This window comes from Hemiscyllium ocellatum, chromosome 34 (genome assembly GCF_020745735.1).
Source record: "Hemiscyllium ocellatum isolate sHemOce1 chromosome 34, sHemOce1.pat.X.cur, whole genome shotgun sequence".
NCBI lineage: Eukaryota > Metazoa > Chordata > Chondrichthyes > Orectolobiformes > Hemiscylliidae > Hemiscyllium > Hemiscyllium ocellatum.
The window spans coordinates 553,029-578,994 of record NC_083434.1 but is presented as its reverse complement, the minus strand read 5'-3'; the positions used below and the strand labels follow the sequence as shown (position 1 = coordinate 578,994).

Genomic DNA, 25,966 nt, shown 5'->3' with positions numbered 1-25,966 from the left:
CACCTTCAGAAAGTAGCTATTTCTCAAAGAAAAAGACTCAATCTTCCTTCCCATACTCTCAAGGTGGTGCCTTAAATACTCTGTAACAATGAAGTATTTTTCTGGAGTATAGAAACCAATGACAGCCATTAATGTTATAGAGCACACATCAAACTGGCCCACCTTTTTTTTTTATGATCGCCCACTATAGCAACTGTGAACTTGTTTCCACATTTTCTCAATTGTACATCCTTTTGTTCCAATGCTCTGTGCTCAACTGCATGAGTACTCGATTGCGTACTTCCTTGGTAGAGCATTCCCTTCTGGCCCATAAAACACTTTCACAATTCAACAGAGATCTGTTTTTCAAAAGAAACCTCGAACAGCACATGCTGTTATTTCCAAGCACAATAGATTTATTTCATTATTGTTGTGAAGAGGATTATTTTCTATTGGACCAGTAGAATATTTTTTAAAAACAAAGCTCATGCGCTATCAAAGAATCTTTGAATCAAGAGATTTATTGAATTTAATTCTGTTCAGATTCAGTTTAAGATTCATTCTAAGTTCAAATGATAAAAATTAAACCAATGATTCAAAAGGCATGTATACAAAATTTTCTTTCTGAAAAGAAATTGGTTCATGATTTGTGGGGTTTCTCAAACATTTTTAGACCAAGTCTTCCAAGCATCAGAAGGCTGTGGGAGGAACAAACAAGAATTATTATTGATTAGGAAAATGCACAAAACTTATTGAAACATGCTATTCAAACATATCTAATAACATTACATGGAGATGGACACCAGCATACAGGTATATAAGAGAAATAAAGTGCACAAAGTTACAGAGTTAGACAGTACAGAGAAATGAGTAGTGCCATAATAGATATGAGCAGTTTAAGAAAGGCTACAAAGACAAATTACAGTTCAGATCTGTAAAGGCACAATGACAAATAAAGTTATTGAGGGACTAACTCAATGTTGCTGTATAGTGTGATGATGCTGCTCTTTTAATAAGGTTATAGTATGCTTGGCTTTTTTTGGGAGAGGTCATAAAAGCAGCAATTCCAAAATGTATGGCTGAAGAATTTGATTATAGATAACAGATACAGCTTCAGGCAAAAGACTCTCAAGTTTTTTTTTAAAACACATACAATGAAAAGGGAGTGGCCAGTTCTTCCAGCTCAGTTTTGCTTTGGCTTGGTTTTTAGCAGTCTGGCTGTTCGCCAAGAGCAGTCTGTCAGTTTTGAGGCTACTGATCCAAGAAACGGCTACATGGAAGGAGGTGTTCCATGGTGAATCACTTTGCTAGATCTCTTTCTCTCTCTTTCATGCAAGGTCCTGTGTTGATTTTACCTTTGTTCCAAGGGATGTTTACGGGGATTATTACAGGAATTTGGAACAGCAACATTAAGTTGGGATGATCTGTTGGGTTTGTGGTTACGTTATCCCATATTCTGTTCTCTTTAGTGCTTCATTCAGTGATGAATGGGCCATCTCCATCACTCCTGAAATATCCACTCTCCACCTGCTTAACACAACTAGCAAAGTTAGGGTCTGGCCTGGTCCATAACAGTAAGAAAATGATAGGAAGGCAAGAATGGAAATAAGTCTTAAAAGTGGTGAGGATTCACTATTTGGTGAAAAGAATATAAAGGATTCAGAAAGATATAGATAGGAAAAATAGAAGTTGGGTAAAAGTACTGATTAGTGAGGACAGGACAAAAGTGAGGCTACCCTAGAGGGAGGAAGGACAGAATCACTTTAATCGACAATTGGGGAAAAATGGCTATGATCAGTTTTTGTTTTAAATACATTCATGTGATATGGGTGTTACTGGCTTAGCTAGCATTTACTGCCCATCCCATGTGTCCTTGAAGATGGGGTTGAGTTGTCTTCTTGCACAGCTGCTGTCAAGTGGTATCGATACACTCACAAAGCTGTTAGGAAGGGAGCTCCAGCTTTTTGACCTAGCAATACTTAAAGAACAGCTAAATGTTTCCATTTCAAGATGGTGGCCTACAGGGGAACTTGCAAGTGATGGGAGTCCCATTGTCTTACTGCCCTTGTCGTTCTAAATGGTCATGTCATGGGTTTGAAAGGAGAAATCTAAGGATCTTTGGTAAATTTATGCAGGTCATGTGTAAACAATACATATTAATGTTACTGAGTAGCAGTGGTGGAGGAAGTGAATGTTTGTATGATACCTATCAAGTGCTTTGTCTGGATGACACAACATAGAACAGTGCAGCACAGGATGCTAAAGGAACAGTATGGATCCCTGTGGAACACCATTTGTCATGGATCTCCAGCCAGAAAAACAACCTTGCACGACTACCCATTACCTTTTATGGGTAAGCCAGTTCTGAATCTAAGTGGCCACGTCACCATGGAGCCCATGCATCTTATGCTTATGCAAAAGCCTATGAGGAATGTTGTTGAAAGCCCTACTAAAATCCACATAGACAACATCTGCTACTCATCAATCACCTTCATCACCTCCTCTAAAAATTCAAAAAGAATATTAAGACATGACCTGCCCCGCCATGTTGACTGTTGCTGATAGGCAATGCTTTTCTAAATATGTGTAAATCCTATCCTTAATAATTCTCTCCAACAGCTTTCCAACCACCAATGAGAGACTCACTGGTCTATAGTTTCCTGGATTATCCCTACTTCCTTCTTGAACAAAGGAACAACATTAGCTACTCACCAGTCCTTTGGGACCTCTCCAGTCACTAGTGAGTACACAAAGATCTTGGTCAAGGCTCCAGTAATCTCCAATCTTGCCTCTTGCAATAACCTAGGGTAGGTACCATTTGCGCCCTCAGGACTTATTCATCTAATGCTGCTCAAGAGACCCAACACCACTTCTTTCTTGATTTCAAAATGCCCTAGCATACTACACACTAATCTCACTATCCTACATACCCTTCTCCTCGATGAATACGGACACAAAGTACTCATTTAGGATCATGCTAACATTCTCTGCCTCCAAGCACTAGTTCCCTCCTTTGCCTTCTCCAGAGTTATCGTCTTGTTTTTAATGTATGCAGAGAATGCCTCTGGATTCTCTTTAGCCTTCTTTGCTGAGGTCATTTCATGGCTCCTTCTTGCTCTAACTCCCTGCTTGAGTTTTTTCCTGCTTTACTTATACAGAACCACCTCGATTATCCAAAAAAAGACAGGCTGGGAGTATTTTGTTCAGATAACAGAGCTCGGGTAATGGATTGTTCGCATAACAAATGACGTTTTTATGGGAACTTGAGAACTTGCTCAGATAACCGACGCTTGGATAATCGAAGTTGTTCTGTATTCCGCATGGGCCTTTTATTAGCTTCCTAAACCTTACATATGCTTCTTTGTTTTTTATGATTAAGGTCACAACCTCTCTTGTTATCCAAGGATCCCTTACCTTGCCATTCTTGTCCTTCCTCTTTACTGGAACATGCTGGTCCTGAACTCTGATCAGTAGTCTTTAAACAACTCCCATATGTTAAATGAGGATTTGCCTGATCACACGTCTTCCCAATTAACACCCGCTAGCTCCGATCTAACACAGATGTAATATTCCGTCCCCACAAGGTCCTGACTTATCCTTATTCATAGCCACCTTAAAACTTACGGAGTTGTGATCAATGTTTCCAAAATGCACTCCCACTGAAATGTCAGTCACCTGACCAGGCTCATTAGCCAATACAAGGTCCAATATGTCCCCTCCTCTGGTTGGGCTCTACACAGTTTCAAGAAACCCTCTTGGGTGCCCTTAATAAATTCTGCCCCATCTAAGCCTCTTGCTGTAAGGGAGTCCAAGTCAATATCGGAGAAGTTAAAGTCACCCAGAATGTCAAATCTGTTTTTGTTACATCTTCCCATAATCTGTCTTCATGTCTGTTCCTCAATGTTTCCATAGCTTGGAGACTGAAGAGAAATGATGTCAAACTTGAGTGTTGTTAGAACTGCACTCATCTAGCTTCCCATCACATTCCTGACTTACGCCTTATATACGGCAGACAGGTTATGGGGAGCTAGTAAATGAATTAGTCACTGCTTTTGACCTGCTCCTGTAGCCACTCTATTCATATGGCTAGTCCAGTTCAGTTTCTGGTCAATGATAGTGGGAAAATTCAGAAACAAGAGCTACCACTAAATGTCAAAAAAATCAATTAGATTTTCACTAGTTAGGAGGTGGCCACTGCTTGGTGCTCTGTGTGGCACAAATGTTACCCAGATCTGACTGGGTCTGACTGCAATTGGGCATGGACTGCTTCAGTGTCTGAGGAGTTATGAATGGTGGTGAAAATTGTGCAATTATCAGCAAGCACTCCCACTTCTGAGCTTATGATGTAGGGAAGATCATTGACAAAGCAATTGAATTTGATTAGACCAAAGACATTACCCTGGTCAAGGACACGATCCAGGGCCTGATAATCAACAGCCTAGGAAGTGGCCTTGGAAATGTTGGATGGATTGTTGGTCATTTTCCAAACTCTTATAAATACTGGAGAAATTCCTACAGACTGGAGGGTAACAAATGTAACCTCACTGTTTAAAAGAAGAGGGAGGGAGAGAAAAACCAAATTACCGACCAGTTAGCTTAATATTCATAATAGGGAAAATGTTGGTATCTATTATAAAACACATGATAACAAAACACTTGGAGAGCATAAATGGGATTGGTTAAAGCTAACATTGGTTAATAAAAGGCCAATCATACTTAGCAAAGAGAACCAGTAGATGTGGCGCATTTGGATTTTCAGAAGACTTTTGATAAGGTCACAAATTAAAGAATAGACAATAGACAATAGGTGCGGGAGTAGACCATTTTGCCCTTCAAGCCAGCACCACCATTCACTATGATCATGGCTGATCATCCTCAATCAGTATCCTGTTCCTGCCATATCCCATAACCATAATGGGATAGAGGATAATGTTTGCAATTATTGAGAATTTGTTGAAGGACAGGTAACAGAGTGGGAATAAATAAATAGGCATTTTTCTGGGTGCAGTGACCCGCAGGGCACTGCAAGGATCAGTACTTAGGCTCCAGCTACTCAAAATATATACATAACTGACTAGGATGAGGGAACCAAATGTGACATTTCCAAGTTGGCTGAAGCCACAAAACTGGAAGGGATTGTAAGCTGTGAAGGGGATGCAGAGAGGCTTCAAGGTAGTTTAGAGAAGGTAAGTGAGAAGGCAAGCATGTGGCAGAAGCAATACTACGTGACTAAATGTGAAGGCAAACACTCTTTGTGAAAATCAGAAAGACACAGTATTATTTAAATGATGATAAATTGGGAAATGAGGTTACATAAAGGGATCTAGCAGTCCTCACACACAAGTCAACTAAAGTAAACAGGCAAGTGCAGAAATTACTTACGAAGGTAAATAGTATATTGGTCTTTATTACAAAAGGTTGGATGTTCAAAGGCGTGGATCTCTTAATGGTATTACTGTCTTAGTGGAGGATTGCATGTAGTTTTGATCTTACTACCTCCATTTTGCCAGAGCGGCAAGGAGAGCAGGAGTGAAGTAAGGACTGCCGGGAAGGGCAAGTTTTCCCACGTAAAAAGAGACTTACCTCGGGAGTCAGGCTACCATTTTGCCAGAGCAGTGAGGAGAGCAGGAGGAGTGAAGCGAGGGCTGCCGGGAAGGGTAAGTTTTCCCGCATAAAAAGAGACTTACCTCGGGAGTTGGGCCTCCATTTTGCCAGAAGAGAGGAGAGGAGGGGTGAAGTGAGGGCTGCCAGGAAGGTAAGGACTTAATTTATATTTGGGCAGTGGCTAAACCCAAGATATTACATGTATAGTATCTACCTTCCACCACCCCATCCCCTCCATGAACCGGAAGAAAAAGACCCTGTAAGGTAAGGCTTTTATTTCTTATCTTTCTTTTTCATTTATTTAAGTGCATTGTTTAGTTTTAGTTAGTTCATATAAAGCTAAGCTTACAATGGCAGGGAACCTCAGACCCGTGACATGCGACTCTTGCTTGATGTGGTAGCTCAGGGACGTGGCTGACATTCCTGACTCTTACACTTGCAAGAAGTGTGTCCAGCCCGCAGCTGTTGTTTGACCGCATGGCGACTCTGGAGCTGCAGATGGACTCACTGTGGAGCATCTGTGATACTAAGGTGATCATGGATAGCACATTTAGTGAACTGGTCACACCGCAGGTTAGGATTGCTGAGGGAGACGGTGAATGGGTGACCAAAAGGCAGAAAAAGAGCTGGAAGGCAATGCAGGTGTCCTCTGCAGTCATCTCCCTCCAACACAGGTATAACTTTTGGATACTGTTGGGGGAGATGGCTTATCAGGGGAGGGCAGCAGTTGTCAAGATCATGGCACCGTGGCAGGCACTGCTGTTCAAAAGACTCGTAGGGCCATAGTCATAGGGGATTCTATGGTGAGGGGAGTAGATAGGCCAAAAACGGGACTCCCGGATGTTTTTTTTCATTCCCAGGTGCTCGAGTTAGGGATGTCACTGATCAGCTGTAGAGCATTCTAAAAGGGGAGGGTGAACAACCAGTTGTCTTGGTGCATACAGGCATCAACGATATAAGTAGAAAACTAGATGAGGTCCTGAAAGAAGAATTCAGGGAGGTTAGGAGAGAAGTTAAAGGGGAGGACCTCAAAGATAGTAATCTTGGGTTACTACCAGTGCCACGTGCTAGCCAGCGTAGAAATGAAAAAATAGGCAGGATGAACACGTGGCTTGAGAGATGGTGTAGGAGGGAGGGGTTCAGATTTGTTGGATATTGGGACTGGTTCTGGGGAAGGTGGGACTATTACAAAAAGGGTGGTCTACATCTGAATCAGATCGAAACCAATGTCATTCGGGGAGTTTTTGCTACTGCTGTTGGAAGGTTTTAAACTAATATGGCAGGGGACTGGAACCAGAAGAGAAGTAGGCAGTGAGGTGGAGACTGGAGACTTTAAGAATTATGAAAAAAAACATTAATAAAGGGAAGAATAGGCAGACAGCAGGTGAGCGCAAAAGAACTGGTGGCCTGAAATGCATCTATTTTAATTCAAGGAGTATATTGTGTAAGGCAGATGAACTTAGGGCTTGGATTGGCGCCTGGAAGTATAACATTATTGCCATCACAGAGACTTGGTTGAAGGGCATGATGATTGGCAACTAAATGTTCCACGAGATAGACGCTTCAGACAGGACAGAGAGGGGAGTAAAAGAGGGGGTGGAGTTGTATTGCTGGTCAGGGATGATATCACAGCTGTGCTAAAGGAGGACACTATGGCGGTCTTGGGTAGTGAGGCATTATGGGTAGAGCTGACACCTCCCAACAGTGAACATGAGGTAGAAGAACAAATAGGTAAACAGATTGTGAATAGATGTAGAGGCAATAGGGTAGTGGTGTGGGAGATTTTAATTTTCCCAACATACACTTAGCGTCAGAGGTCTGGATAGAGTAGAATTTGTACGAAGTGTCCAGGAGAGTTTTCTAGAACAAGATGTCAATAGTCCGACGAGGGAAGGGGCATATTGGACCTGGTACTGGGGAACAAGCCAGGACAAGTCGTAGAAGTTGCGGTGGGGTTTTCTTTGGGAATAGTGACCACAATTCTGTAAGTTTTAGAGTACTCGTAGATAAAGAGGAGAGAGTGGTCCTAAGGGAAGAGTACTAAACTGGGCTGTGGCCAATTATATCAAAATTAGGCAGGAGATGGGAAATGTTGACTGGACACAGCTAGTTGAAGGGAAGTCCATATTGGAGATGTGGGAGGCTTTTAAAGATAGGCTAAAGATAGTGCAGGATAGGCATGTACCATTGAAGGAAAAGGATAGGAAGGGCAAGATTCGTGAACCATGGATGACAGGAGAAATTGTACGACTAGCCAAGAGGAAAAGGGAAGCGTACATAAGGTCTAGGCAGCTAAGAACAGAACAGGCCCTGGAGGAATATCAGAAGAGTAGGACAAGTCTTAAACAAGGAATCAAGCAGGCTAAAAGGGGTCATGAAATAGCTTTAGCAAGCAGAATTAAGGAAAATCCCAAAGCATTTTATTTTTATATAAGAAGCAAGTGGATAACTAGAGAAAGGATCGGTCCACTAAAAGATAATGAAGGAAGGCTGTGTGCCGAACCTGAGAGCATGGATGAAATTCCGAATGAATACTTTGCATCAATGTTCACTGAGGAGAGGAACATGATGAATCTAGAGATTAAAGACAGAACTTTGATTAATCTGGAACACGTTGGTATAAGTAGAGAAGATGTGTTGGGTATGCTAGAGGTTATTCAGGTGGACAAATCCCCAGGACCGGATGGGATCTATCCCAGGTTGCTGAGGGAGGCAAGAGAGGAAATAGCTGGGGCCCTGACAGATATCTTTCTGGCATCCTTTAACACAGGTGAGGTGCTGAAGGACTGGACGGTTGCTCGTGTTGTCCTCCTGTACAAGAAGGGTAGTGGGGATATTCCAGGTAACTACAGACCAGTGAACCTGACATCGGTGGTGGTGAAGTTGCTGGAGAGGGTACAGAGAGAGATAGGATCTATTTATATTTAGAAAAGAATGAGCTTTTCAGTGATAGACAACGTGGTTTTATGCGAGGGAAATTGTGCCTTACCAACTTAGAGTTCTTCGAGGAAGTGACCAAGTTGTTAGATGAAGGAATGGCTGTTGATGTCATACACATGGACTTTAAGGCATTTGATAAGGTTCCCCATTGTAGACTAATGGAGAAAGTGAAGTCACATGGTGTGCAGTGTGTTCTAGCTAGGGGGATAAAGAACTGGTTGAGCAACAGGAGACAGAGTAGTAGTTGAAGGGAGGTTCTTGAAACGGAAAAAGATGACCAGTGGTGTTCCACAGGGGTCAGTGTTGGGGCCACTGTGGTTTGTAATATACATAAATAATCTAGAAGAGGGTACTGTTGGTATGATCAGCAAGTTTGCAGATGACACAAAGATTGGTGGAGTTGCAGAAAGCATAAGGGACTGTCAGAGAATACAGGAGGATACAGATAGACTGGAGAGTTGGGCGGGAAAGTGGCAGATGTCTTTCAATCTAGACAAATGTGACGTGATGCATTTAGGCAAGTCTAATTCTAGAGAGAGGGAATTATAGAATGAACGGAAGAGCCTTGAGAAAAGTTGATGGGCAGAGAGATCTGGGAGTGCATGTCCATTGTACCCTGAAGGTTGCTGCATAGGTGGATAGAGTGATCAATAAGGCATATAGTATGCTTGCCTTCATTGGACAAGGTATTGAGTATAAGAGCTGGCAAGTCATGTTAAAATTGTACAAGACATTGGTTCGGCTGCATTGAGAATACTGTGTACAGTTCTTGTCACCACATTACCAAACGGGTGTGGACACTTTAGAGAGGATGCAGAGAAGGTTTACGAGGATGTTGTCTGGTATGGAAGGTGCTAGCTATGAAGAGAGGTTGAGTAGGTTAGGTTTATTTTCACTAGAAAAAAGGAGATAGAGGTTTACAAAATCATGAAGTCGTGATTTGGAGATGCCGGTGTTGGACTGGGGTGTACAAAGTTATTAGATTAGATTACATTTGATTAGATTAGATTACACAGTGTGGAAACAGGCCCTTCGGCCCAACAAGTCCACACCGACCCGCCGAAGCGCAACCCACTCATACCCCTACATTTACCCCTTACCTAACACTACGGGCAATTTAGCATGGCCAATTCACCTGACCTGCACATCTTTGGACTGTGGGAGGAAACCGGAGCACCCGGAGGAAACCCACGCAGACACGGGGAGAACGTGCAAACTCCACACAGTCAGTCGCCTGAGTCCGGAATTGAACCCGGGTCTCAGGCGCTGTGAGGCAGCAGTGCTAACCACTGTGCCACCGTGCCGCCCACAATAGTCCAGCAGGTTTAATTGGAAGCACCGAAAAGCTAGTGTGCTTCCAATTAAACATGTTGGACTATAACTTGGTGTTGTGTGATTTTTAAAATCATGAAGGGTATAGACAGAGTGGAGAGAGACAAGCTTTTTTCCAGGGTGAAGGATTCAATAACGAGAGGTCATGCTTTCAAGGTGAGAGGTGGAAAGTTTAAGGGGGATACACGTGGCAAGTACTTCACACAGATGATGGTGGTGGGCGTTTGGAACGCTTTGCCAACAGAGGTGGTAGAGGCAGGTACAGTAAATTAATTTAAGATGTGTCTGGACAGATGAGTAGGTGGGGAGCAGACAGATACAAATGCTTAGCAATTGACCAATGGCTTTAGACAGTACATTTGGATCAGCTCAGGCTTGGAGAACCGAAGGGCCTGTTCCTGGGCTGTAAATTTTCTTTGTTCTTTGTACTTAAGAAACAATATACTTGCCTTAGAGGTTCACTAAGCTGATACTGTGGATGATTCAACTCTCCTATGAGAAGAGATGGTTTCACCTTGGCCTGTATTCATTAGAGTTTAGAAGGATGAGAGGGGATCTGATTGAAATGTACAAACAAATGTACATGATTTGGCAGAGCAGATGCACGAAGGTGTTCCATAGCTGAGGATTTCTGAAATAGGAGTCACAGTCTCATGCTGTGGGATACGCCATTTAGGACTGACATGAGAAACCTACTGAACTTTCTATCATACAAAGTTGAGGAGGCCAAGGCACAGAATGCATTCAAGCAAGAGTTAGAGGGCGATGGGGAGAAAGCAGCAATGTTATTGAGGATCAGCCATGATCAAATGAATGGTGGAGCAGGTGTGAAGCACTGAATGGCCTACTCCTGCTCCTAATTTTTGTTACCTCCTGCAAAGATGTTGTGGACCTGAGATGACTAACGTCCAACAATCATCTTCCAATGTGCCAGGCAAGACTTCAACCAACAGAGATTTCCCTCGGATAACCACTGACTCTAGTTTTGCTTGGGCCTCTTGATGCTACACTCAGATGTGGTTTTGGTGAAACCACAGCTTTTCACTACAATATTGATCTAGGGGCGACACAGTGGCTCAGTGGTTAGCACTGCTGCCTCAAAGCACCAGGGATCCAGGTTCGATTCCAGCCTGCGTCTGCCTGGGTTTGCTCCGGTTTCCTCCCACAATCTAAAGATGTACAGGTCAGGTGAATTGGCCATGCTAAATTGCCCATAGTGTTAGGTGCATTAGTCAGAGGGAAATGGGTCTGGGTGGGTTACTCTTCGGAGGGTCGGTGTGGACTGGTTGGGCCAAAGGACCTGTTTCCACACTGTTGGGAATCCAATCAAAGGAACGGAGGGCATTCTGGCTAAGTTTACAGATGATACAAAGCTAGATAGAGCTGCAGCTAATATTGAGGCAGCGGGGAGGATGCAGAAAGATTTGGACACGTTAGGAGAATGGGCTAGGAAGTGGAAGATGAAATAGAACGTGGGAAAGTATAAGGTCAAGCACATTAATAGGAAAAAGAGAGGCAAGGACTATTTTCTAAACGGGGATAAAATTCAGAAGTCTGAATTGCAAAAAGACTTGGGTGTTCTCTCAATGTGAATTTACAGGTTGAGTCAGTAGTTAGGAATGCAAATGCAATGTTGGCATTTATTTTGAGAGATGTGCTTCTGAGGCTCTATAGAGCTCTGGTCAGACCACATTTAGCGTATTTTGTGTTGTTTTGGCCTCCATCCTTTTCAGAAAGAACGTATTGGCTCTGGAACACGTTGTGAGGTTCACGAGAATAGTCCCACGAATGAAAAGCTCAATTTACAAGGCATGTTTCAGGACTCTGGGTCTAGACTCGATGGAATTTAGAAGGCTGAGGGGGCATCGAATTGAAACTTACAGAATATTAAACAGCTTGGACAGAGTGGATGTTGGGAACATCCAAAGATGTGCGGGTCAGGTGAATTGGCCATGCTAAATTGCCCATAGTGTTAGGTAAGGGGTATATGTAGGGGTAGGGGTATGGGTGGGTTGCGCTTCGGCGGGTCGGTGTGGACTTGTTGGGCCGAAGGGCCTGTTTCCACACTGTAAGTAATCTAATCTAAACATGCTTCCATTGGTAGGAGAGACTAGGGCCTGAGGACATAGCCTTAGAGTAAAGGGAAGGCCTTTCAGTAATAAAAAGGAGAAACTTCTTCAGGCAGAGACTAGTGAATCTATGGAATTCACTACCTGAGGAGGCTGTGGAGGCCAGGTCATTGAGTATATTTAAGACTGAGACTGCGAAGGGGATCGAGGGTTATGGAGAGAGGGTTGAGAAACATATCAGCCATAATTGAACAGTGGAGCAGATTCAATAGGCTGAATGGCTTAATTTCTGCTCCTACATCTTTTGGACACAGTTATTTTGACGCATTTCTGGAGTTCAGTTCTTTTGCCTATGTATAACCAAGGCTGTATTTGAGGTTAGGCATAAATTGGTCCTGGCAGAACACAAACCGAGCGCTACTGAGCGGGTTAACTCTAAGAAAGTGCCAGAATGTTATTAAGGCCCATAGCATTTACAGCACCAGTGCCTGCAGCCACTTCCTTATATCACATGGAGTGCATAGAATTGATTGGGACCGATTATGCTGGGGACCTCTCCAGAGGAAGCGGAGATGGATCATCTATTCAATACATCTGGCTGAACATTGTTACAAATGTTCCTTATCTTTTGCACTGTCATGCTGTTTCCTTCTACTATAGAAGATAGGGATATTTGTGGATCCGAGTCAATATTAGTGTGGTGCTGGTAAAGCACAGGTCAGACAGCATCCGAGGACAGGAAAATCGAGGTTTTGGGCAAAGGCCTTCATCAGAATCATGAAGGATTTGCGGATCCTTCTCCTCTAGTGAGTTATCTGGTTACCATCTACTATTCATGGCTGGATATCGCAGGACTGCAGAGCTCAAATCCAATTCATTGGTTGTGAAATCACTTGAGCCTATTATTTACTGCTTATGTCTTTGGCACACAATTCGCCCTGTTTTGTAGCATCAGATTGACACCTCATTTTTTGATGTGCCTGCTCTTTAGCATGGCCTCTTGCACTCTTTAATCGAACGAGGGTTGATTGCTTCACCTGATGGTAATAACACAGTTGGCAGCTATGCCAGGCCAAAGACTAAAGGCTAAAGATAGTGTTCCAGCACAATTCTGCTGCTGATGGCACACAGCATTTCTTGGATGCCCAGTGTGACCTCCATTTAGCACAATGATGTTGTGTGACACTATAATGGAGGGTATCCAATATGCAAAGACCGTACTTAGGGCAGCACAATAGCTCGTGTTTAGTACTACAACCTCATCCCACCAAGGACTCTGATTCGATTCCACCCTCGAGTGACTGTCTCTGTGGAGTTTGCATATTCTTCCTGTGTATGTGTGGGTTTCTTCCAGGTGCTTCAGTTTCCTCCCACAATCCAAAGGTGAGTAGGTTAAGTAGATTACCTACGCCAAATTGCCCATAACATTCAGGGATGTGCAGTTTAGATGGATTAGCCACGGGAAGTAGGTGGGATCCTCTTTGAGAGTCGGTGTGAACTCGATGGGCTAAATACTCTGTTTCCACGCTTTAGGTATTCTATGATTCTATGATTCATCTCCACAAGAACAGCAGTGGTCATTCTCATCAGATAGATGCAGCTATGGCGGGCAGATTAGTGATTATGAGGGTAGGTTTATTTTTCCCTCTTGTTGGTTCCTTCACCACCTTGCCACAGACATCATGCGCAAAAGATATGCAGAGAAAAGGTGCAACATTCAAATGATATATAGCGGGGTAAGTGAGTATGCAAGACGTCTACCCAGGTGGGAGGAGGGAGATGAGAAAAGGAAGGCAGGATGACATAGATGGTCTGCACATATGCACATTTGCGGTTCCAGATCAGCGTGCATGCACAGATGCCCACATTTGCCCATGTCAGCAAAAGCTTGCCATTTTTTAACACGAATACAATCAAGTTGTGGAATATGTAACAAGGGAAGCCAATAAGAGTTTTACCATAAGACAACAGATCAGTTTCTTGAAATGAAAGTGATTCACATTTATGGTGAGAAGTCACTGCAGTTCATTGATCTAAAAGGGGCTAGATTTTGGAATTATGTTTTAATCAAATATATTTTAGCTCTACCTAATTAACGTTTTCAGCAATATAAGTTTCTTTGTTGGGTGACAAGATGGTCTATATCATTACCTTGCTCCAGCGACTAACCCTGCCGGCATGAATTTTCCTGAATTGTAGAATCTCATTCCCATTATTCCAGTCAGTGCTCCTGAAGCAACTTTAAAGTACAAAGACACAAATATTACTCAGCAGCAAGTTTAACATCAGTATAGTTAAGATTTTAGAAGCAATGATCAGAGGGGGAAAAAAGAAATCTACAGGTGCTTGGAAAGATTTTAATTAAGAACAACAACACAGATTTGTAAAATGCACATTGTGCTTCATTAATTGAATTGAATTACCAAAAAAAATTTTTGCCGAAATAAATTCATTGAGGAATTAGCAGAAATGCACAGTTAAAGCCATAATCAAATCAGTCATGACCTCAGCAAATAATGGAGCAGGCTTGAGGGCCAAATGGCCTAATATTGCTCATAATTCTTATGTATGTGACATTCTAACATTGGTGCGGATAATCAGGGATTGTATTGCATTGAAGCTACTAGCCTGAATTCAGTGACTGCAACCTGTTCGCATTGTCTGACAGAAACCTCCACTGTTGCCCAGAAGCAAGGTCTCGTCATTTCTCGTGGGTTTAGTTAAATACTTGCAATGTCGATGTATTAGATTAGATCACAGATTAGATTAGATTACTTACAGTGTGGAAACAGGCCCTTCGGCCCAACAAGTCCACACCGACCCACCCAGACTCATTCTCCTACATTTATCCCTTCACCTAACACTACGGGCAATTTAGCACGGTCAATTCACCTAACCTGCACATTTTCGGATTGTGGGAGGAAACCGGAGCACCCTGAGGAAACCCACGCAGACACGAGGAGAATGTGCAAACTCCACACAGTCTGTCGCCGAGGTGGGAAATGTTGCATGCACTCTCTCACTTTTGAGCTAAGTTGTACTGAATCAAGTCTGAACGTTGAGTCAGAAGGTTTTTGAGCTCATATTCCATCACACCTTTCGAATAATAAGATCCATTATTTCATCCAGTTTGATCATTCTACGTATGTGTGTTTTCCTCCCAGTGTTCTGGTTTCTTCCCACAGCCCGAAGATGTGCAGGTTAAGTGGATTAGTCATATTAAAATTGCCCATAGAGCCCAGAGATGTGCAGACTAGATAAATTATCCAAGGGAAATGCAGAGTTACAGAAATAGGGTGAGGGACTGAGAGTGTCTGGGTGAGATGCTCCTTAGAGATTTAGTGTGGCCTGCTTCCACACTGTGGGGATTCTATGATTCTAAGAAAGAAGCCTAATGTACAGAAAACAATAGGTGTTTTCCATATGGATTTTAAGATAACATTTGACAAAGTATTATATGAAATGCTGGTTAACATTGGGGACTCATGAAACAGGAGGGTCAGTGCCAGTTCTGAAGAGGAGTCACTGGACGTGAAATGTTAATTCTGCTTTTTCTTTACAAGATGCTGCAACATCTGCTTAGTTTTATCCAGCAATTTCTGTTTGTGCGGCTGATTTCCAATATCGGCCATACAAACATGGATTGGGAGCAATTGTTCCATGGTAAAGGCACTATAGACATGTGGAGACTGTTTAAGAAACAGTTGTTGCAAGTGATGAATAAATATGTCCCTCTGAGACAGGCAAGAAGTGGTAAGATAAAGGAACCTTGGATGACGAGAGCAGTGGAGCTTCTCGTCAAAAGGAAAAAGGTAGCTTACATAAGGTGGAGGTACCTAGGGGCAAGCTCAGCTCTAGAGGATTACAGGCAAGCGAGGAAGGAGCTCAAAAATGGTCTGAGGAGAGCCAGGAGAGGGTACGAGAAAGGCTTGCAGAACGGATTAGGGAGAACACAAAGGCATTTTACACTTTTGTGAGGAATAAGAGAATGGTCAAAGAAAGAGTAGGGCCGATCAGGGATAGCATAGCATAGCATGTGTGTGGAGTCTGAGGTGGTAGGGGAAGCTCTAAGTGAGTTTTTTGCTTCTGTCTTTCACTACAAAGTTCGTTTTTTTCGTAATGAAACCTTTGAAGAGCAGGTGTGCATGCTAGAATGCGATAGAGGAAGCTGATGTGCTGAAACTTTTATCAAACATTAAGATTGACAAGTCGCCAGGCCCAGACCAGATTTGTCCTCGGCTGCTTTGGGAAACAAGAAATGCAATTGCTTCACCACTTGCGAAGATCTTTGCATCCTCGCTCTCCACTGGAGTCGTACCTGAGGACTGGAGAGAGGCAAATGTAAATTCCTCTCTTCAAGAAAGGACATAGGAAAATCCCCAGAATTACAGACCAGCAAGTCTCACATCTGTCGTCTGCAAGGTGTTAGAAAGGATTCTGAGGGATAGGATTTATGACCATCTGGAAGAGCATGGCTTGATGAAATGCAGTCAACATGGCTTTGAGGGGGGCAGGTCATGCCTCACATGAGTTCTTTGAAGATGTGACTAGGAAAGTTGATGAGGGTCGAGCTGTGGATGTGGTGTATATGGACTTCAGCAAGGCATTTGATAAGGTTCCCCATGGTAGGCTCATTCAGAAGGTCAGGAGGAATGCGAAACAGGGAAATTTAGCTGTTTGGATACAGAATTGGCTGGCCAACAGAAGACAGAGAGTGGTAGTAGAAGGAAAATATTCTGCCTGGAAGTCTGTGGTGAGCGGTGTTCCACAGGGGTCTGTCCTTGGGCCTCTACTGTTTGTAATTTTTATTAATGACTTGGATGAGGGGATTGAAGGATGGGTCAGCAAGTTTGCAGACGACACAAAGGTTAGAGATGTCGTTGACAGTATAGAGGACTGTTGTAGGCTGCAGTGGGACATTGACAGGATGCAGAGATGGGCTGAGAGATGGCAGATGGAGTTCAACCTGGATAAATGCGAGGGGATGCATTTTGGAAGGTTGAATTTGAAAGCTGAGTACAGGATTAAGGATAGGATTCTTGGCAGTGTGGAGGAACAGAGGGATCTTGATGTGCAAGTACATAGATCCCTTAAAATGGCCAACCAATGGACAGAGTTGTTAAGAAAGCATATGGTGTTTTGGCTTTCATTAACAGGGAGATTGAGTTTAAGAGTCGTGAGATCTTGTTGCAGCTCTATAAAACTTTGGTTAGACCGCACTTGGCGTATTGCGTCTAGTTCTGGTCGCTCTATTATAGGATAGATGTGGATGCTTTGGAGAGGGTTCGGAGGAGGTTTACCAGGATGCTACCTGGACTGGAGGGCTTATCTTATGAAGAGAGGTTGACGGAGCTTGGACTTTTTTCTTTGGAGAAAAGGAGGAGCAGAGGGGACCTAATTGAGGTATACAAGAATATGAGAGGCATAGATAGAGTCGATAGCCAAAGACTATTTCCCAGGGCAGAAATGACTAACACGAGGGGTCATAGTTTTTAAGCTGGTTGGAGGAAAGTATAGCGGGGATGTCAGAGGCAGGTTCTTTACACAGAGTTGAGAGAGCATGGAATGCATTGCCAGCAGCAGTTGTGGAAGCAAGGTCATTGGGGACATTTAAGAGACTATTGGACATGCATATGGTCACAGAAATTTGAGGGTGCATACATGAGGATCAGTGTTTGGCACAACATCGTGGGCTGAAGGGCCTGTTCTGTGCTGTCCTATTCTACGTTCTATCCACAATTCTTCATTTCTCGTTCAATGCCGGGATAATAAATATACAAGTCTTAAAACCAGAAAACCGTGAGTCATGGTAAACTGTTGTTTTTCAGTCTTACAGATGGTGAACAATGGTGTTCCCCAGAAATTAGTGCTATTCTGATATATGTGCATAGTTATAACAATTGTAAAACAGATGGTTGCATTTTAAAATTTTTTCCAATGATACCATGATGTGGAAGAGCTGGTGTTAGATTGGGATGGACAAAGTTAAAAATCACAACAGGTTTATTTGGAAGCGCTAACTTTCAGAGCACTGTTCCTTCATCAGATTGTTGTGGAGCATAAGATCATATGACACAGAATTTACAACAAAAAATTACAGTGTCACGCATACATCTTTTGCTATAAGTTCTGTGTCTTATGCTGCACAACCACCTGAAGGAGGAGCAGTGCTCCAAAAGTTAGTACTTCCAAATACAAGAGGAACTTCAATTATCCGAATGATATGAGCGGGGGCAATTTTGTTCAGATAATCGAATGTCAAGTAACAATTTAGCCAAACCATTGCAACCTTGCTCGGGTAATCGAATGCCAGATAATGGAGATTCTTCTGTAAACCTGTTGGACTATAACCTGGTGTTGTGATTTTTAACTTTGTCCAATAATAACAGACAGGGAGGTGTATATAAATCTTAATTGTTCAGTTCTAAAGATTATGCAGGAATAAGCAACACTCTTTGAAGGTGGTAAAGTATATTGAGAGTAGTGAAAAAAACATTAGTAGATATTTTGCAAACAAAAAGCAAGGAAGTCCTGCTTAACTTTTATAAAGCTGTGGTTAAGCCACAACTAGAGTGCTGTATCCAATTCTGATTGTGCAGAACTCTGCACTTGAGCCTTTTTAATTGTTCAGTTGATTTTTAAATAATTATTTTGTGGGACATATACTTTGTTGGTTAATGCCCAATCTTAACTGCCTTCATGAATTTTATGATGAACTGTCTTCCTTAATACTGCATTGTCAGCTGCATTGGTAGAACAACAGTAATGCCAACAAAGGTATTCCAGGGTTTTAATCCAGTGAGAATGAAGGAACAGTGATGTATTTCCAAATTAGGATCTTTTGTGGCTTGGGGGGGGGGGGGAGAGAAAGAGTCTGCAGGTGCTGTTCTGTTGGCCTTGTCATTCTAGGCAGCTTAGCTGGCAGGTTTGGAAGCTGTTGTTGAAGGAGCCTTGGTGAGTTGCTGCAATGTTTACCAGTGCTGCAGTCCCTACCTCTGAACCAGAAGGCTTGGGTTCAAGTCTAACTTGCCTCAACCACAAACAAGTTGATTAAAAATGTCTATAAAGTTAGAGCTCCAGTACTGATACTGTAGGATTTAATACAGTAAACTTGGCAAAATGAAAATTTCCATATACTGCAATGTTCAGTTTTTAAAATTGCTTATATTTTTGAAAATTCTTAACTATGAAGCTTATATCTATTTTGTCATTAATTTCTATAAATCTTAAGTTGCTGTAATCAATCTGATTGAAGATCTAACCACCAATGAGAAAACAGAACTAAGACCAGGCTTTTCCAAATTCCAGGTCTGTCAAATTAAAACCAAGTCAAACAGTAAGACCCTATGAATGTAGATTATACATGCTTGGTTTGCACCATTATTTCATGTGGCATTGATGCACATCTCATTGCATAAACAACGCTAATTTGGAAGTTTATCACTGTTCCTTCACTGTCACTGGATCAAACCCAGGGAACTCCTTTCCTGACATCACTGTTGTTGTACCAATGCAATTTGCAGCGTTAGTTTGCAGTTGGACCATATCATATCACCGCCCCCTTGCAAAAGGTTTGTGCAGAGAAACACTAACCAAAGTCCATCTGGCAGTATTTAGCACATCACATCCTTGAAGTCCTGTGGTTAAAGGACAGGTTTGATTCTGTTGGATGGCTCACTGAACAAACTGTCAGAAGAAGGAGGCATGAATGCCTTGTCACTAGATCTTTCTAACAAGCATGGAGGCATAGTTTCAGTCATCATCATAATAGAGATCTACAGCACAGAGAAGGGCCCATTAGCCCATCACATCAATGCCAGTCAAAAATAACTAACTAACTATTCTAATCTTCCAATACTTGGTCCATGCCCTTGCATCACAATTGCATTTGTAAATAATTCTGTATGCTGCAAGTGTTTCTGCCACCATCATGCTTACAGGCAGTGAGTTCCAAGTTCACACCACCCCCTGGATGAAGAAGATTTTTCTCACATCTCTGAACCTTCTGCCCCTTACTCAATCAGGTTTCAGAAGTGTCACTGGACTCAAAACTTTAACTTTGTTTTCTCTTCACAGACCTGCTTAGTTTCCTCAGCAATTTCTTTTGTTGTTTCTGATTTCCAGCACCAACAGTTTTTCTATTATTTTTGGGAAAGGTTTCTTCCTGTCTACACTGACTATCCCCCTCAATTTTATTCATCTGAATCATGTACCCTCTCAATTTCTTCTAAGGAAAACAACCCCAGTCTGTACAATCTCTCTTCATAGCAAACTCTCCAGCCCAGGCAATATCCTGATAAAACTCCTCTGCACCCTCTCCAGTGCTTTCACATCCCTCCTTATAATGCAGATTTCAGAACTGCACACAATACTTTAGCTGTGGCCTAACTAGTGTTTTATACATTTCCAGCAGTACCACCCTGCTCTTATACTCTACTCCTCAGCTAGGAGAGTCAAGGTAGCTTTAACCACTTTAACCTTCTGTCCTCATATCTTACAGGACTGGTATACAATCCCTCTGATCCTCAGAGCTTCTCAGTGTTCTACCGTTCATAATGCATTCCCTTCACAGTTACATCAACTCAGTCAGATGCTTTTTGGTCTACCCAAAACCTGTTGGCCGTCCATTGCAAAGAGTTGTCCTCTGTTGAGTGTAAGACCATAAAGACCATAAGTCATAGGAGTGGAAGTAAGGCTATTTGGCCCATCGAGTCCACTCCACCATTTAATCATGGCTGATGGGCATTTCAACTCCACTTACCCGCATTCTCCCCGTAGCCCTTTAATTCCTTGGTGACATCAAGAATTTATCAATCTCTGCCTTGAAGACATTTAGTGCATTCCGGGGCAATGAATTCCACAGGCCCACCACTCTCTGGCTGAAGAAATGTCTCCGCATTTCTGTTCTGAATTGACCCCCTCTGATTCTACGGCTGTGCCCACGGGTCCTAGTCTCCTCGCCTAACGGAAACAATTTCTTAGCGTCCACCCTTTCCAAGCCATGTATTATCTTGTAAGTTTCTATTAGATCTTCCCTTAACCTTCTAAACTCCAATGAATACAAATCCAGGATCCTCAGTTGCTCCTCGTATGTTAGATCTACCATTCCAGGGATCTTCCGTGTGAATCTCCGCTGTACACGCTCCAGTGACAGTATGTCCCTCCTGAGGTGTGGGGCCCAAAACTGGACACAGTACTCCAAATGGGGCCTAACCAGAGCTTTATAAAGTCTCAGTAGCACATCACTGCTTTTATATTCCAACCCTCTTGAGATAAATGACAACATTGCATTCGCTTTCTTAATCACGGATTCAACCTGCATGTTTACTTTTAGAGAATCCTCGACTAGCACTCCCAGATCCATTTGTACTTTGGCTTTATGAATTTTCTCATCTTTCAGAAAGTAGTCCATACTTGTATTCTTTTTTCCAAAGTGCAAGACCTCGCATTTGCTCACATTGAACTTCATCAGCCATTTCCTGGACCACTCTCCCAAACTGTCTAGATCCTTCTGCAGCCTCCCCATCTGCCTGTCCACCTATCTTTGTATCATTGGCAAACTTCACTAGAATGCCCCAGTCCCTTCATCCAGATCATTAATATATAACGTGAACAGCTGCAGCCCCAACACTGTACCCTGTGGGACACCGCTTGTCACCGGCTGCCAATCCGAAAAAGAACCTCTTATCCCAACTCTCTGCCTTCTGTCAGACAGCCAATCCTCAATCCATGCCAGTAGCTCACCTTGAACACCACCGGCCCTCACCTTACTCAGCAACCTCCCGTGTGGCACCTTATCAAAGGCCTTTTGGAAGTCTAGACAGACCACATCCACTGGGCTTCCCTGGTCTAACCTACTTGTCACCTCTTCAAAGAATTCGAACAGGTTTGTCAGGCACGACCTCCCCTTACTAAATCCATGTTGACTTGTTCTAATCCGACCCTGCTCTTCCAAGAACTTAGAAACCTCATCCTTAACTATGGATTCTAGAATTTTACCAACAACTGAGGTTAGGCTAATTGGCCTATAATTTTCCATCTTTTGTCTTGATCCTTTCTTGAACAATGGGGTTACATCAGCAGTCTTCCAATCATCCAGGACTTTCTCTGACTCCAGTGACTTTTGAAAGATCTCAACCAAAGCATCCACTATTTCCTCAGCCACCTCCCTCAGAACTCTAGGATGTAGCCCATCGGGGCCAGGAGATTTGTCAATTTTAAGACCTTTTAGCTTTTCTAGCACTCTCTCTTTTGTAATGGCAACCATACTCAACTCAGCCCCCGACTCCTTTTAATTGTTGGCATATTACTCATGTCTTCCACTGTGAAGACTGATGCAAAGTACTTATTAAGTTCTCCAGCTATTTCCTTATCTCCCATCACTAGCCTTCCAGCATCAGTTTGAAGTGGCCCAACTTGCCTGTTGTTTGTTTCTTATGTATTGAAAGAAACTTACTGACTAGCCTACCTTCATATTTGATCCTCTCCTTCCTTATCTCTCTCTTTGTTATCCTCTGCTCGTTTTTGTAGCCTTCACAATCTTCTGATTTCCCAGCGCTCTTGGCCACTTTATAGGATCTCTCTTTTTCTTTGATACATTTCCTGACTTCCTTCGTCAGCTATGGCTGTCTAATCCCTCCCCGGATAATCTTTATTTTCTTGGGGATGAACCTCTGTACTGTGGCCTCAATTATACCCACAAAACTCCTGCCATTTTTGTTCTACTGTTTTCCCTGCTAGGCTCTGCTTCCAGTCGATTTTCGTCTGTTCCTCTCTCATGCACTCATAATTACCTTTGTTTAACTGTAACACCATTACATCAGATTTTGCCTTCTCTCTTTCAAACTGCAGACTGAACTCTACCATATTATGATCGCTGCTTCCTGAGTGTTCCCTTACTTTAAGATCTTTTATAAAGTCTGGTTCATTACATAGCACTAGGTCCAAAATAGCCTGCTCCCTTGTGGGCTCCATGACAAGCTGTTCCAAAAAGGCATCCTGTAAGCATTCCAAGAATTCCCTTTCTTTGGACCCACTAGCAACATTATTTACCCAGTCCACCTGCATATTGAAGTCCCCCATGATCACCGTGACCTTGCCTTTCTGACATGCAACCTTTCTGTTGCATACTGGCACTTTCCAAGGTCTGGGACTACACGCTGAAGGGTGCACTAAAGCTCACAGCGACTGTTCCAGTCAAATTTTGTAAATGTCCCAAATTTGCATTTGGAATGAGGTGTTAAAAGTGTGAATGCTCAACTGAAAAATGTGATATTTTGTAACATTTTCCGTTACATCCGATTTTAACTTTTGTTATCTACTTATATTTTATGAAAAAGGTAGATTTTTAGGAAAAAAACAAAGACAGAAGTTATTCTTTTAAACTTGCATATTACAGCTGCACACATTGTGCCTACAAAACAGTAGAAAGGACAACGTATAATATACTAACAAATTCATTAGAAACGTGATCAGATTACTCACTCAGAGACATCCATATGTTCTTGGGGTCTTGAGTAATCTGATAGGCCCCAAGTCCAGCTGCACTCCCAAATAACAGGCCAGCTGCTAGAGAAGGCACACTACCTGAAAGCATAAGAAACTTTTATTAATCACAAGCAACCATCAAGTCAATAGAAGAATTCTCTGCAAACATTATATCTTGTGCAGCCTGTAAGACCATCGTCCATGTATTTCCAAAAACTCTGTAATTGGGAAGTACTTTGGTATATCTTGAGAAGGTACACAATGAAAATGCAAATGCTTTTACTTATTCTTGAAATTAGGCTAACAGAAAAGTTGGAACTCAACAACACAATTTATTTAATATTTATTTCACAGCAGCATTGAACCATGTCACATGGAACACCAAATCATTAAAATGCAAAGTAAAAGTTGTTGATGAGGGTAATTCTTCCAGCAATCTCAGGCAACCAGCCATCCTGTGAACTTGCTGATTCCATCACAGTTCGATGAAATAGCTGTACCAATGGGATAAATTCCATCAGAGAGAGAGAGAGAGAGAGAGAGAGAGAGAGAGAGAGAAAAACAGAGAGAAAGAGGCAGAAGGAGAAGGAGACGCGAGGCAGAGACGTGCACGCAGAGAGAGAGGCGCATGCAGAGAGAGAAAGACGCAGAGACACAGACACGCACAGAGGGAGAGGGAGAGACAGACAGACACAGAGACAGAAAGATATGCACAGAGAGCGAGAGACACACGCAGAGAGAGAGAAACACACACAGAGCAAGAGAGACAGAGACAGAAACAGAGAGAGAGAAAGATACAGTGAGGGACACAGAGACACACACAGAAAAATACGCACAGACACACAGAGACAGAGGGGGACTGGGAGGGGGGAGAGAGACAGGGGGAGCGAGAAGGGAGAGACATACACACACGCACACACACAGGCAGAGAGAGAGAGAGAGAGAGAGAGAGAAAGAAAGAAAGAGACACACACACACATACACAGAGATTGACACACTGAGGAGAGAGAGAGAGAGGGGAGACACCTACACAGACAGATGCAGAGAGAGAGAGACACACGCAGAGAAAGAGAAAGACACACGCAGAGAGAGACAGAGACAGAGAGAGAGAGCGAGAGACACACACACGCACAGACAGAGAGATACACAGAGAGAGAGACACACACACACACAGCAGAAAGAGAGAGAGACACAGACAGAGACACACAGGAGAGAGAGACAGACACACAGAGAAACACGGAGACAGACAGAGAGATGCAGAGAGAGAGAACACACACAGAGACAGAGAGACACACACACAGAGACAGAGAGAGAGAGAGACAGACAGACAGAGAGAGAGAGACACACACAGACAGAGAGACAGAGAGAGAGAGACAAACAGAGAGACAGACAGACAGAGAGACAGACAGACAGAGACAGACAGACAGACAGAGAGAGAGAGAGGGAGAGACAGAGAGGGAGAGGGAGAGACAGAGAGAGAGAGGGAGAGACAGAGAGAGCGAGAGAGACAGAGAGCCAGAGAGAGAGAGAGACAGACAGACAGACGCAGAGAGAGACAGACAGACGCAGAGAGAGACACACACACACAGAGAAAGAGACACGCAGAGAGAGAGAAGCGCAGAGAGAGAGATAGACACAGAGAGAGACAGACACACACACGGAGAGAGAGAGAGATAGAGACAGAGAGAGAAAGAGTCACACACAGAGACACGTACACACACGCACAGAGACAGTGAGAGAGACAGAGACACACACACACACACACACACACAAAGAGACAGAGGGAGGGACAGACAGAGAGGGAGGCAGATAGACACACAGTGCAAGAGTCATGCATACAGGGAGAGAGAGAGAGAGAGAGAGACAGATCAAGAGAGACAAAGAAAGAGACACACAGGCGGGAGTGTGAAAGAGAGAGAGAGAGACACACACACACACACACACACACACACACACACACACACAGAGACGCAGAGCCACAGGCAGAGAGAGACACACACACACACACACACACACACACAGAGAGACGCAGAGCCACAGGCAGAGAGAGTCACAGAAAAAGAGAGAGAGTGTCACAGGGAGAGACAGACAGAGAGAGAGAGAGAGACACACACACGGAGAGGGGGAGAGAGGCAGAGAGAGAGAGAGAGAAGAGACACGCACAAAGAGAGACATTCACACATACAGGCAGAGGGAGAGGCAGAGGGAGAGGCAGAGGGAGAGGCAGAGGGAGAGACAGAGGGAGAGACAGAGGCAGAGACAGAGGCAGAGACAGAGGCAGAGACAGAGGCAGAGACAGAGGGAGAGACAGAGGGAGAGACAGAGGGAGAGACAGAGGCAGAGACAGAGGGAGAGACAGAGGGAGAGACAGAGGGAGAGACAGAGGGAGAGACAGAGGGAGAGACAGAGGGAGAGACAGAGGGAGAGACAGAGGGAGAGACAGAGGGAGAGACAGAGGGAGAGACGGACACACACACACACACACACACAAACAGGGAGCGAGGGGGAGACAGAGAGAGGGGGAGACAGCGCCACACACACGCAGAGATGGAGAA

At 43.3% G+C, this 25,966-nt stretch overlaps 1 protein-coding gene across 1 annotated transcript in view; it reads right to left on the bottom strand.

Annotated features, from left to right (window-relative positions):
- Nucleotides 1-479: 479 nt before the first annotated feature.
- LOC132832217 (transmembrane protein 14C-like) overlaps nt 480-25,966 on the bottom strand; it is a 44,310-nt gene continuing 18,823 nt past the window's right edge. The window contains exons 2-4 of the mRNA XM_060850011.1: nt 23,409-23,510; nt 14,076-14,163; nt 480-677 (exon numbers count right to left, since the gene is read on the bottom strand). Coding sequence (XP_060705994.1) covers nt 620-677; nt 14,076-14,163; nt 23,409-23,510 — 248 coding nt within the window. The 3' untranslated portion in view covers nt 480-619. The remainder of the gene's footprint in view (nt 678-14,075; nt 14,164-23,408; nt 23,511-25,966) is intronic.